The sequence below is a fragment of the Daphnia pulicaria genome, chromosome 6, assembly GCF_021234035.1.
Source record: "Daphnia pulicaria isolate SC F1-1A chromosome 6, SC_F0-13Bv2, whole genome shotgun sequence".
NCBI lineage: Eukaryota > Metazoa > Arthropoda > Branchiopoda > Diplostraca > Daphniidae > Daphnia > Daphnia pulicaria.
In genome coordinates this window covers 16,906,181-16,920,920 of record NC_060918.1, presented here as the reverse complement: position 1 = coordinate 16,920,920, position 14,740 = coordinate 16,906,181, and the positions used below count along the sequence as shown (strand labels likewise).

The window sequence follows — 14,740 nt, the reverse complement described above, 5'->3', positions numbered from 1 at the left end:
GGAGCTCTTCGTACCGTCATTTATTTACAGTCTCACCTATAAGTCAGCATATCCTTCGTATCTTTATACTTTGCGCATTATCAATTTTGAGTTGTTCTTTTTGACTGCCTTTGATTTGAAGCCGTATTCAGATCAAAAACAGGCAAAAGTGACAACTTAAAGTTGGACTGGCAAGTTATATTTTCTTTTTGAGGCATGCTACTGCGTTGTGTTGCTGTCTATAGTTTCGGGGAAGAGAGGGTCTATGAAATTTCCCATGTGAAAATTTTTCCTTTTGATACAGACAATTGCCAATCAGTAAGAAATACACATGTAACATGTGGGAAAGCATAAGTTTATTAGAAACCAAGCCTACGTAACAACAACTCTTTCTCAACAAGTTGATCTTTGACATTTTGAATATTTGTTGCATCATAGGATTTCAGCATGTATTCGAAATCGATTTTTCAAAAGTTGCAGCTTCTGAATTCATTTGATATTTTTACGGCTGACGACGAGAACGGACTTCCCGTCGGAGCCTTGTTTTTGACTTTTTGTTGTTGCTGTATAGACCTTATTCAAATGCAAAAGTATGGGTCAAGCCGACCTCTTTGCGTCGCGTTGCAGTGTGAAGGGGTGCCGTGGACAGAAGATTTTTATTTGGCTCGCCCATTGGTGTTCCCGAATAGACTTTACGGGTAAATCGTGCCCGAGGGAAGGAAAGGGAGGAAAGGAAAGAATGAAAAAAAGAGGGGACCAGACTTTCCTTTCCTCCCTATTCTTCCCTCGGGCAAGAGATAATCGTTCAAGATAAAGTGCAGGATTAAAAAAAACAAACGAATTTTCGGGACGTTTCCGGCAACCCTGCACGACTTTATTATTTCAGAAGTGGCAGACTGCTTGACGGATGCCATAAATCGATTTGTTTAATCTGCATACTTCGTTTTCACGTCCAGCGGTGACGTAGCCTTCTGGCTGTTAAATGTATATTTCTCAGTCGACTTTTCCATCGTTCTCAATAGAGAAATGCGGTTATCACGTCCAATTGAATGAGTTCTTAATCGTGTTTGGCTGCGATTGCAATTACGACTCATAAGGAGTGAGGAGTCATAAGGATGATTAATCGTGTGAATCCATTAAATTGGTCACTTGTTATGGAAGTTGTTGAAAATGTACTTACAAGCATGATAAACAGATTTGAAGAAATGGTTTATGTCGTCACACTTGGTTTCTCGTACATCAGCATCCATGAATTGTGTGCCAAAACATGTCTTCGGAGATGGATATTAGGGCGTTTCATTCCCAACGATTTTTTTTTGTTCACAAGGGCGTTTGTGGATCGGGGTTCTTTGATATGTGAAAACTCCGTGTATTTTTTATTTCGAGGGGTAAAAAATATTTAAGGGTCGCGCCGCGGGAAAAAGCGTGAAAAACCATACTTTTTATTGGTTTTTAGCCCGTGATTTATACCTAGTTCTAGAATTTCTTTCCTTTCTTCAGGTTCCTCTTCAAAATCCTCCCTCTCGAAAAGAGCAAGGAAGTCTGGTTCCGTAATTTTTGGTCTCCATAAGTAATTTGTATTCAAATGTCTGTATTTGAATAAAAAGCATGCATTTACTTTTTCATTTGAGAAAAGAAATGAATAACTTACGTGTAGAGTTTGTCCAAACGGGTAATTCTTTGGGTATATTGCTGCAAAAGCTTGTAGTATTCTGTGAGAGTCTCTTCTTTCCTTTTTTCATTCACTTGAATGAGAAGAGATTTAACCTGGTTCTCTAAACACATTTTAGTTTTGTCGTAATATTGCCAAGCTAAAGTGGGATTAGCCTTGCACAGGAATTTCACATGACTACATCCACTTTCCCATGCAGTAGGAGAAACATTTCCAAGTGTAACAATACCTTTAACTATTTTCTCTAAATTAGACCAAGTTTTTTCAAAATATTCAGATTCTGGAGCCATTTTGTGCAGTTAAACCAGCTTAATTCAAAAAGTAGATCATCAGAATTTTACAAAAAAAGTGCCAAGTTCAACAGAGGAACACCCCGAAATCCGATTCAGAACAGAAGATTAATAGATAAAGCGATTGCGCAGTGTGGGTTCGTCTGCTTTGGCCCCTTCGGCTTTCGCGAAAGACGCAGAGGAGTAGTAATCCGTCTGCTACGTATCACGAAAGAGAAGTATCACGAAATGTCAAGTTTTACTGTTCCAAATAACCTGTAGTATTTTTTATTTAAAAAAAAATTAATTAAAAAAAAAATGTCAGTCAAATAAAAATTTTCAGTCAAATTGGGTCGTTCTCGATAGGATGAAGCAATCAGCTCAACCACGCGTCGTGATCGACTTGGTGATGTGTCAACTCCCCTCCTTCCATCTTGTTACGTTCCCAACTCACGTGGGCTGATTGTCGGGGAATGGAGAAGTGGCCACCGACAGTAATCACATTTATCTTTTTCCCTTTAAAAGAAATGGCCACAGAAGATCAGAACATTTGGATCACTGAATCAATTCAACAATCAGAACAGGATTTGTGAATAAGACGAGTCGACAACCATCGGAGAACTCTGAACTTTTGTATTTGGCCGTGGAAGCTAATAAACTAATCTTAGACTAAGCTCAGAATCAGTCAAGGTGCAGCAGGTGAATAAATTCGAGGCCACACCACGCCCTGCCAATCAATCGATGAAGGGAAGGCGACATTTTTTCTCGATGCTTACGTCACTCTTTCCTCTCTTTCTCTCAAGCTTTTCTAAAGGAGCAAGATGAAAAATGTACCGCGAATGAAAATTAACAAAACAATTTTGACCTAGCCCTTGAAATACGGAGTTTAAATTTGAATAGGTTCCAACTGATTCCTAATTCCAGCCAATAACTGCCAATAACTATATATTGACACCGACAGAAAGTTGTGTTAAAGCAGTCGCAATGGAGAAAAGTACAAGCCCAGCACAAATCAGTCTAAGCAAGATTCGATTTTGTTTGTTTTTTTAACTTTGGCGAAAGAAAAGTTACCGTATTAGGATATCACGGAAGCGCTGGATGCTGCCGTGGACTGCCATTTAGCCAGTACGGAGACAAAGCACAGTAAAATGAAGAAGCGACCTTTATTTTTTTTTTTACTTTAAAGAAAATTGCAATTAATTCAAAATGTATTTAAAATTAGTCAAATTTAATTGTTCCAATCATGACGGTTGCTTTGGGTTGTACTCAGCTGAGCTGATGGTCCGGCACTGGTCTGGCACTGGTCCGGCGTCAGGTCCGATAGGGAATAACGTAACCCTTATATTTTTCTCGGTTCTTGTTCTGATGGGAGGCGCCTCGTGAAATCTGTAGGTTAAACGCACTAACGCAGGCACAAATTCTTTGTAGTCTGAATGAGAATTGAGATATTTATTTCAATTCTTTATTTCAATATTTTATTTCAGCATCTCAAATATAACTATAAATTAACTCGTGAGCCAAGATATTCGCCCTATTCAAGAAATCCTATATCCTTCATCCCATCCCTAACATCAATCAAACGCCACCTTTGGTATTTAACTGAAGAACTGGTAATTTTTTGTTATTCAATGAAGAATTGGGATCATTTACACAATCTGTTATGGCAAAAAAAACTTTTTTCAACCCCGCGACCGGACGTTTTTAATGTTAGAAAGCAAAAATTTCCAACTATTGACGATAACAATCTTTCTTTTTCATCATCTTTAATAGGGCCAAAATCTTGGCTTATTTTTGCTTTGCTTGGTCTCCCTTCTAGTCAAAACTGGCTTCAATTTCCACAAAAATATTGGGAGCAAATGTTTGATTACCGTTTTGCAAGAAGTTTCTGTGTTTACTTGCAAGTTGTTAATGACTGTGCATTTTTAAAAGTATTATGATTAATAAATTCTGACCGCGGGACCCTTAATTTTGATTTGATTCCTTCAATTTTTCAGGTTAATGTTACTGATATAAATATGTAATTGCAGTTAAAAAATCAATGCAGTAGAACTCATGTTTCGGCTATAATAAGCCGTTTATTAATATTTTCCCGATTTTTCTGAAAATTAACATATATTTGAGTAACGCGCGACCTCTAAATTTTATTTTAAATGGATGATATTTTGGGAAAAGCTAGCTTATAACATCATCTTTCATCTCCCAAAACGCCGTTGTTTACAAAAAAAATTCGTCGGAATTGAAACGCCCTAATGGATATTTCTTTAGTCTGGCTTGTTTCTCCAGGAATTCTTGAGTTATTAAACTCATCCTTTTTGCCTGTAAGCAAGCGAACAAATTTGTCTTGAAATAATTTTCTTAAAAATTATTTCTTTGTCATTGCATTCGTTGAAGTGAATGCAATATTGATGCATACACAATAAAAATAATAAGAATAAGAAGTAAATGTCTTGTGCGGATATTATTGAGGTTTCTGTTATTTACACAGTTATTGCATTGTTATTGCGCGCAGCAAACAGCATACAAGTATTGACGCAACGATAGTACACTCACTTTCAAAAATAACTGGGCCAGTGAAAGCGCAAAACAACGCACCTAAGTTGGCCACAGTGGTGTACAGCCTTTGTTGTTTGTAATCGAGAGGAAAGGATTACATTTTTCTCAATGTCAGAAAAGAGAAGTTTGGTTAAAGCCAACATTGTTGCGTTGTTTCGCGCTTTCCCTGGCCCAGTTATTTTTGGAAGTGAGTGTACAATGAAAATTATCCAGAAAGCCTGCCAAATATTTTGGTGTATTTATTTCAATACACTACGCATATTTACGTTTAGCATTTACAAATTCTCTACTGTGTTGAAACACATTGAAGCAACTGAAACTGAAATATTCTTTTCTCGTCTTTGAATAAGAAAATATGCGTGATAGGGCATAAAGCCATATCATGCAGTCCCGCGGGGCTCCTCATTTTTCTTCCACTAGTGTACACCATGCGTATTGATGTCTTAATGGTGTGTTGAATCCCAGAATAAAGAATACATGACAAGAGAAAACCCTCACAGCCTTTTGGTTTCTCTTATGCCCATCGGCAGCAAATGCATATGACTTTGAACCCCCATAAACACCTAAAGCGCCCATACAGTCAAATTCCGCACGCTGGCACACGGCCAATTCGTGTGGATACACGCCACCCCAGGAAGAAGGGCTTTTCGGATTTTTTGCCAGTAAAATTTGAAATTCTGGCCGGGGAGAAATTTCCTTATAAAATTTTGAAATTGAAGCTAAATGAAATTGTATAACAAAAAAAATCTAAAAAAAAAACTTACCAAGTCATGTATTCTGCATTTATCAGATAAGAGATGTAGTGGTCGAAGCATTCGGCTTTGGCTGCATAGTAATGTGCTCTTGAAGAATTCATGATGTTTTGTTCATCGCCACAAATCAAACTCTGGAATCCACCCACGCCAACTGTCTTTTAAGAAGTGACCATTTTCGAGAAACGATTGGTGGCACTCGTCAGAATCTTCCAATTGATTCAAGAATTCTCATGACTGAGCAGATTCGAATTGAGTACCATGGGTGGGCGTAGTTTAATCACACAGGTGCAAAATATCTGCAACCAGTTTTGTGATTTCAAAGCACTAGTTGTCAGCGGTCAGTTTGGTGATTGTATGGAACCTGACAACCATCAATTTGAAACCGTAGCCGTCGAGTTTCAACATTCGGTCATTGGTCTAGAAGAGAAAATGATTTCGATTGTCAGGAACGCCCTCACTGATGCCACAAACCTATGAATGCTTACCGATCGAGTCATTTGTCAACTTCTGGGCAGTTTTCTCGACAGGCCGGCCATGATGCAAAAGTCCGAGAAAGTTATCCTTGTCTAGTGTCCTTGGCCCTACAAAAAATATCTGCCTGTTCCGATTACCCCAAGGACTTACTGAATGCTGTCGAGTCCCTGGATTTGGTCAGTTCTGTCCGATAAATTCAGCAAATCAGCAGGCGGATCCGTTGGCATTGGGCCGCTTGTAACATTCTGGGAATTTAAGCGATGGGGTCGGTATGAAAACCCTGTAGGAAAAACACAAACACTTGGAAGACGCTGTCCACGTTAAGATGAATCAACACCTGGAGTTTTGTACAGCCCATACGAATCGTGTAACTATTCATCGCCCGGTTTTTAACCGTCGTTGAGGCAGGAAATGGGTGGATACAGAACGGAGCAGAAAAATCCATGGCCCGAATGGTTACCAAGTGCCACCAGCTGCAGCAGATTTTGGATTGCTCTACCGTTCTACCCAGCTGGGAATCCTGAACGGTCATTTACGGTTTACTCAAGATCAAGATGAAGTTGGTAGATATAATTGTCAATAATTAAGTGTAGTAAGTGAGACAGTAACTAAGAGGCTTCTCCTTCAAGTACTTTATGTTAGATATTTCGTAACAGCAGCTATTGAAAACAGATTGATTCCCAGATCTGGGGCGAAAAGGACGTGCTGGATATAGTTCAATGATGATTTTGAGCTATTTAGTGTAGTAAAAAAACTACGTCTACTTCTCCAAGCACCTTTACACTAACTCCGTTGATTCCAACAATCGACTGAGATCCTGGTTTAATAGGGGCAAAAGGTTTGAACATCCAACGTTGACTGCACATGTTTACTGTAGCACTGGAGTCGGCAAACCAGTACAAGTTGGTTCGAGCTGCAAGAGCAATAGCCTGATGTCAGAAAGGAGTAGCACCTTCAGCGATTTTTCCTTGAGGTTGAGCTTCTTTCTTTCCAATACGACAGGTTTCGACTTAGATGACCTGAGGCGTGACAGTTGTAACAAGCTCCGTTTTCGAAATCAATAGAATATTTTCTGTCAATTGCAGTTTAATTGCTTTGTCCTTGTCCACTTTGATTGTTCTGTCCTCCACCCCGATTACCTCGGCGACTGCGATTTCCCAAACTTCAAGTTCCACGATTTACGTAACCACCTCGTCCCCTAGGATACGGCGAAAATCTGTTATGCAATGTGAAAAACGATGAAAATAATTTGTCGTCTTTACTACTATCACCGTCATTTATTTCTTTAGTTCTGGATTCTTCTGGAATAAGACGTCTTGTGAGCGAATCAATCTTGCGATCCACAGCTGGCACACTTTCCCAAGCTGAGAGAAAGTTATGGAAGCTTGGAGGAAGAGATGTCGTTACTCTGATAATCAGATTTGATTCGGTAACAGGAGCTTTAGCATCCTCCAAATGCTGAACCAGAAGCTTGATTTCCTCAATATGATTCTTGACGTCATGTTGAGGCTTAAACTTGTAATTCAGATAAAGAGTATGAAGACTTTGTAGTCTCTCCTCGGTACTTTGCATATATCGTGTAGTTAACGACGTCCACATAGAAAATACAGTCTTGCACGTAACTAAAGCTTCTTGCTGACTTTTATCAAAAGAGTGATAAGGAAACTGCGAGCAAGGTTATTTCTTTTAAGCCAAGTTTTTCTGGTTAAAACATTTGCAGTAAGTACCGTTGCTGTTCCTTCCGTCACCTAAAATTTTGGTGGAAACCCATATTTTTTTGTAAGACTTTGCCTCAGAATGATAAAACGAATAATAAAATTCATCTCATCTGGAATCCTGTCCGTTCTTAGGACTATCTCTTTCAATTCATTTCTTTGAATGGGAAACCAAAAGCTTAGATTCCAATTCACAAAATTGATTCCATCAAATATTACAGAGCATTTATTATTACAAATGCTCTCCTGAGCTAAAGGATTGGCCATCTCGTTAATTTTAATAAAGCGTGAGCTGGGCCCACAACCTGTTAGATATAAACGAGGAATCAGGTTTACATTTAATTATTACAATGAGAATTTTTATACTCTTTGTTCCAAAAAACTAACGAACAAATAAACTTCAACGTCATGAGGAGATAAGCCGACGTTTTTTTCGATTGAGGGACAAAAAGCATTCCTTAGTTTAAAACTTCCCCTTAATCAAATTGATTGGAGTAAAAATTAAGACAGGGTGAATTGCGAGAGTAAGTTTTTCTACCGGTGCATAGATCTCGGGCTCGTTGTAGTCGATGCCTGCTACTCAAGAGAACTCTTTAAAGCGGGCTTTTTTGTTGTAGATTTTTTCTCAATTCTAGCGTTCGGGCTTTTTTGAATGTCCACCTGCTATCCATGAGAGAGCGATTGTGATGAAGTGGTACAAAAACCCAACTACCGTTGTTTATAAGCAAATCGAATTTCTTGTTGGCTGTAGTCAACACTCGGGAGCTTGTTTAGACGCCATTGCATCTCTGTATTGATTCGGTCCAAGTTCCTCGGAGAGGAGAGATTCAGACATGGTCATATATTCCCTTCATTTCCTCGAACGGTCGGGTTGGCGATGCAGAGCAGGATGTGCTCTTCCTAAAGCCTTACGTTCTTGAATACGAGCGGATGTTCGAAGAAGTACGCGACTATGTGGAAGTTTTGAGCCGGGTTGTTGATAGTGTGGCAAATTATTTTGAGATTAGTTAGTTGTTGCTGGCCTGATTGAGAGTTATCATCCACGTTTTCTGGTTGCACGGTGACATCGTCTGACTCACGGACCGACAGAGGTACCATAATGGCTGGATGAATGGTGTGTCTCTCTGAAGCAGGAGCAGGAGTTTCTGGTAGAATGTCGTTTGGATGACATACATCGATGCCTTTTCGTCAATCGGGTTGAGGGACGTAGTGATGCCTGATGGGTGAGACATCTCTACTGATGTTGATCTTTCCGCTCATTGGGTCCCAGTACCGATCGCCCTTTTGATTATCGGTGTTGCCGACGAAGAAACATAGCCGATTCTTAGCATCGAGTTTACGTCTCAACTCTTTGGGAATTAAGACAAAAAATTCGGACCTAAAAATTCGAAGATTGAAGATATCCGGTTTATGCTATACCAGGTTTCGAATGGGGTTTTCAAATGGAAGTCAGTTGAAAGAGACGATTAATAACATATACTATACAGTTGATGGCTTCCGCCCAGAGCTGGAAAGATAGGGCCTTGTTAGAGTAGAGAAGCGTGCGTGCACCTTCGACTATCGTGCGATCGTCTCACTCTGCCATGCCATTTTGCTGCGGCATAAAGCGAACGGTTTTTTGTACCGAATTCCCTTTTTGTTCGGCCAGGGATCGTGCGGCAGGTTTTTGGTTACTCTATATGCGCGGAATAAAACAACCGATTGACTAATTTATGTGTGCAGAAGGGCAATAAAGTTTATACAGCATTCTGGCACTTCGGTTTTCTCTTTGATGAAATGAAAGACTCGAAATCCACTAGTCATCTCTGAAGGAAAGGTAGAATCTTGCACCCTTCAAACTGTTCAATTTTCAATGGTGGTTACAACTTATGAAAAGTATAATTTTCTTTTACGTTCACTAACGTAAAAACGTGATTAAAAGTTCTTTATAATCACGCATTGTAACTATTTCTCTGTCAGATAAATAGGAGGTTCCGAGCGGGTGGTTCACGTCCCGGCAAGCTATGGAACTTATTTCAAGAGTTTATTATCAGCAGTATTAGTTTAGTAGCATTTGTGACATTGAAATCCGATTGTTAATTGAGAGATCGACATATTAAGCGGCCATAGTTTCAGACCTCAAACCCAAAGACGTTTCAGTTGCTTATCAGTTGCTCCATTGACCGCGGCTGTAGTCGCTCCTCCTCTCTTCCTGGAGGGTTCCCCGTAAAGTTTTGCGTCATACCCCAATGTAGATATCAGTTTTTTCATGTCGCAAAGTGTTCCGCTATATGGTATAGCTTTGTTCGGATTTGGTGTGTTCTTTGGGGTACAAGAAGGGACCATGTAACCAGAATATGTGGGTCCTAAAATCGAAAAAAATTTATGGTAAGTTTAACAGGGCAAATCTTGTCGTCAGGTTTTGAAGCAACAAACCTCTCACTTCCCTCCAAATACTGATAATTTTTTCCGCCATGAAATAAATCTTGAGATGTGGGGATGGGTTTGATTTGTAGACGACTTCTTTTCCCTGTTTAACTTGGTTATGTCACTAAACTGCTTGACAGTGTGATACTCCAACGAAATTCTCCAGATTTTTCTCGAGAGAACGACAGAAGCTTTTAATCCGTCTCATGTTCGGGTCGTTAGAGATTTGAATAAATTTTGGATAGGATCTCTTCAGTTGTGTAGGCAATCAGGCGACACGTGATTGAGAATGCTCATTACAATTTCCGCGAAAGAGCAATGATATAGTCTCGTGGGTGGTCAGTGATTGTAGCATACGGATGCGGTTGGCCTATTCGTGTGTGATTGCTGAACTCGACCTTCATATACGATCTATTTTCCAGCATCACGAGAGAGAGACAGGCGGCAAACTGTTTGTGATCGGCTCCAAACTCTAGTACGCCAAAAGTTGTATGGTGACTGTTGCTTACTTGAGTCTTTTATGGACTTAGGAAAATAGTAATGGGCCGCATCTGTACCGACAGACAAACTTGACTATCATGATCGAGTTCAATAATGGAGGAGGATGAATTGGCTCCAGTGCTCTGGTTTGCCATAGTTATTAATCTAGAATTGGCGATGAAACACAAAGTTTACGATGAATTTGCAGCAGACGACAATTTCCTAATTTGTCAGAATGTTTTTTTACAAAGCATTTGTGACTTATCTTGAATTTATTTAATTGAAAACAAAAAGGTAGAAAACAAGTGGGAAACAATAAAAACATTGATGTATTTTAGTGTGAATCAAATTCAATTGCAAGAAAATTATATTTTACGCTTCCTGTGCTGAGAGATTATCTATAGTCGAATTTGTTTTGGATAATAAAAGGTTTTCGATCTCTACAGACTTAAAAGGCCACTAGAGACGTCCTTCCTTGTCGAATATTTCGAACCCAATTATTCGCGGTTCTCCATCCAGGCACAAAAAGGTTGGATTGTTGGCCGAACCGTTTGAACCGCTAGCCGGCGAACGAGCAGCTGACGTGGAAGTGCAGTGGACAGAGTTGGAATCATCTTTGGATCGTCGGTCTAATTGTTACGGACATGCGGCCGCCGACTGGATGGGCATCGAAGCAGAACTCGACGATATTCAACAATGGTGTTTGCTTAAGTTAGAGTGGGCCCAACACAGCGTCACACCTGGCGAGGAGGACGAAACCTTGGCACAAATCCAGGTATGCAACTTTCCGTTTTTTTTTTCGTATGTTTATTGTCCAAGAAAAACATGGTCGTCCACGATATTCATGGACAGATACACGATTTATTTGTGCTGCCGCCGTGTGCTGCTGACTGCGTTCAGTCATTGAGTGTCGTGACGACTTGTGACAATTGACACGCGAACCCAAAGCGACAGCCAGTAGGCTTTTTTTATTACCTCTCTAATGTATACGACGATTTCAAACTAGCTCTTATCACGGCAGTTGAGAAGAAGCCAGTTACCTGACTCTTGGCTTTATGGTATCATGTGTTCATGTTCATTTTTTTTGCGGTTTTTGGCGGCTCCCCGTGTGCGACTAGAGACTATGGAGTGGCGGATGGAGACTATGGAGACTATGGAGTCCCCACTGCCTTCCACCTCGAATCAAACAAAGGGAATAATGTAAAGTACCCACCAAATTTTTTTTTATCTCAATTTTTTTTTTATTTGTTTCAATTTACCTTGAGGGTGTTGAAGCTCTGGGTGACTGGGCGAGAGAACTCGGTGGGAGGCGGGCGACGATTCGCTGATTCTTTGGCCCATGTGATTGCTGGCCGTTTATTGTAATCGTAGATGGGTTTATGGGGTTCTTTTGGCCTGTGGTGCTCCTGCGGTCTCTCCGGCTTTTCCGGTTGGTCGTAGTTCAATCCGATTTCTTCCGGACGGTAAGCTGGTGGCTGATGATGGTAGGGTAGATCTGGATCTTTGCGCTCCTCTTGGTACTGTTGTATCCGGGGACTATTTGCGGGGGATTTGAAAAGAAAACAAAGAATTTACAACCAGAGATAAAAAAAAAAAAAGAAATTCTCTGATAATGGAATTTTCTGTTTTTTGTCTATTTATGACAAAAAGGGGAGTTATTGTTTGCGACTAAAAGAGCTAGAGAAAATGGAAATAAAAAGCGGATGGACTTTTTTTTCTCTCTTTTGTTATTTGTGTTATGATGATGATTATGATTGTGTGTGTGTGTGTATGCTCGGCCTGAAATCAAAGAACAGGAAGGGGATATATGCGGCCCGGCTTTTCTTTCCCTTTTTTCCACAGTTTTTTCCCTTCAAAATAGGAGAGAGGCAGGAAATCAGTTTTGTAGAAAATGTAGCCATTTGTTTGTGCGTTGTGATCGGAAACCTTGTGTCTTTTGCTATCCGTTGTGTCTGTGTGTGGGTAGGTAGGCAGTAGGTCTCTCTCCCTTTTGTCTCTTGGCCATTGTTGAACGCCGTCCAGTTTCATACACGGGACCAAACATTGTGCGTTGCGTACTTCTTTTGATTCATAAACTCACACAGAGTAGGTCGAGCGTCCATATTGTCTATTCAAATTACTCGACTGGTTGCGGACCTGTTTATAAATCCGTGAAAAACTCGACATTTCCTCTGCGTGAACTACTTTTCTTTTGCCCCTTTCGTTTGCCGGTGGCGTTAGTAGCGAATTCTGACCCACAAAAAAAAAAAAAAAATCAATTTCCACTTTTTGATTGGATATTTTTTTCCCCCCGTTTAACCGAGTCCCTTAATGGATCAAGAGGGAATCACGAGAACCTATTGTGGCAATGGGCTTACTGGTCGATGACTGTCGGGTAAAGTGAACGGAAGGTTGAGAGAGGGGGGTTGAGGAAAAGGGTGAGGGGGGGGGGTCGTATACGATACTAAAGGGTTTGGAAAAGTTGACTATAGCGTGTCGATAGCCTTTGCTATGGAGATGGACATATACTATTATATCTCCAATGATATAATAATATATATGATGGGATAGAAAGTCCAGTTGATGATTTGCCCGGTGCACACACCACCGGCCGACGCCGGTATTATAAGGTGGACGCCAACGGTCGAACAGCTGGTTTCTGTTGTTGTTGTTTGGTGGCAAACTTTTTGGTTTTTTTCTTTTCTTTTTGGTTTTTATTCTGTTTCTTTTTTCCGGCGTTGAACGGGTCCAGCGCATATAGACAGCGGGAGCAGCGTGAGAGAGAGAGAAGTTTTATGTGCCTCTCTATGCGATCATATATATATATATACATAACTCTCTTTATGTGAACTGTGTGTTAGTGTACAAGGGCAAAAAACATGGACATGCTGCGGCCATTCGACAGTTGAGCGAAGGGCGATTCTTTTCTTTCTTTTTACCTTTTCTTTTCTTTCGTTCTAATCAAACACACAGGGCCAGGTGAAGAGGGTTTTCAAAGTTGGCTAGATAGAAGTGGGGGGGGGAGTGGGTAGTTCGACGTTAGTTCACGGAAAACAGACGGGAAAAAGACACAGCAGACGCAAAGTTTTCACGAGCTGACCATCACGCCACTCTCTAACATTTTCTATTTTTATTTTTTTTTTATTTTTTTCATTTTTGATTGGGAATCAAAGAACTTTATTACTGGATTGTACGCGCTGCGTCGGCGCTGCGGGTTCATATATGGGAGGGCGAATAAACTTTTCGACATACAGGCGCACACACACACATTTCGGCTGGCTTAATTTTTAATATTATCGGGTAGCCAAATTTTTGCGGGAGATAGTAATAATAATAAGACGACGACGATCGCGACCGACAGGTGGACTGTGCACAGTTATGGCTCTCGGTAATGTTGATTTCTCTATCGATTGATAGAAAGCTGCTGAGCGTAATACTATATCCGCTGTTTCCATATCGTCGTAGGCATCTTTCAAATTGGTTTTCTTGTCATCTCTGAATGGCGTAAGGGAGTGTCTGAGCTTGGGATCGTCCCGAAAGTGTCGACATGTCCATCAAAGTTATTAGATGACTCCGAACGTCAATCCATCCAACTAGTTATCTCTTCTCTTTGTGCGCGTAACTTACGAAAAAAGAAGAAAAAATAGAAAATTGGAAGCTTCGTTTTCTCGGTTTCAGCTTGTCGATGTCGTGAATAATTTCGGGAATCCCTCGCGACTATGGGAGCGGAATGAACCTGGTTAGTACGTAAAAAGATGACAGGAGCTGTCACGACCAGGTCTACATCACTCGCTTGACGATGTGTGTACAGGAAGTTTTTTCCTTTTTCGAGTTTTCCGAATCCAAACTCTTTTCCCCTCCTCTGCTATCGCTCCCGTCATTTCTCTCACACTCGAATAATATCACGCTATTTCTTTGGCCTCGTTTTTTCCCCTCTTAGATTTCTCTCTCTCTCTCTTTCTTTCGGCCCGTTTGTTGTGTTCATCCACGTTTCTATCCCCTCCGCACGGCCCGGGGGATTATACGCTGGCGTAGTTGAACGCGTAGCCAATGTGCGTGAAACTGAGCGGATTCGGCGTTGCGTTTTATCTGGGACTGGCGCGAATGCACAGCAGGTCAGCCAGGATACATATACGTATATGTGTGTGCGCTCGGTTCTTTGGCTGTTGTTTTGGGTTTCCTTTTTTTCTTTTCTTAATTCTGGCCCTCCCCCTTGCGAATGCTGTTGGCTGCGGTCAACAATCAAACCCCATAGCCAACGCCTTTCATCTTTAGACGTTTTTATTTCACCCAAGTTGCTCAAAAGCAATCAAGCGCTTGCATCCAATCTTTACCAATACTTGCGGCCCCCCAAAGGCGATGCCAGAAAGTAGAAAAAAGATGAAAGTGATTTGCTGTTTGGGAATCGGCTTCTTCTCGATGTTGATTGCAGCAGAGGCAGCAGCCGCTGCCCTCGTA

General features: G+C 40.8%; 1 protein-coding gene across 1 annotated transcript; it reads right to left on the bottom strand.

Moving 5' to 3' along the window:
- Positions 1-913: 913 nt before the first annotated feature.
- Positions 914-3,213, bottom strand: LOC124344619. The gene is made up of 2 exons (XM_046798222.1): positions 1,631-3,213; positions 914-1,568 (listed from the first exon to the last, which is right to left on the bottom strand). The coding sequence occupies exons 1-2, from the start codon at positions 1,939-1,941 to the stop codon at positions 1,379-1,381; spliced, it is 501 nt and encodes a 166-aa protein (XP_046654178.1). The 5' UTR covers positions 1,942-3,213; the 3' UTR covers positions 914-1,378.
- Between the last annotated feature and the right edge of the window lie 11,527 nt (positions 3,214-14,740).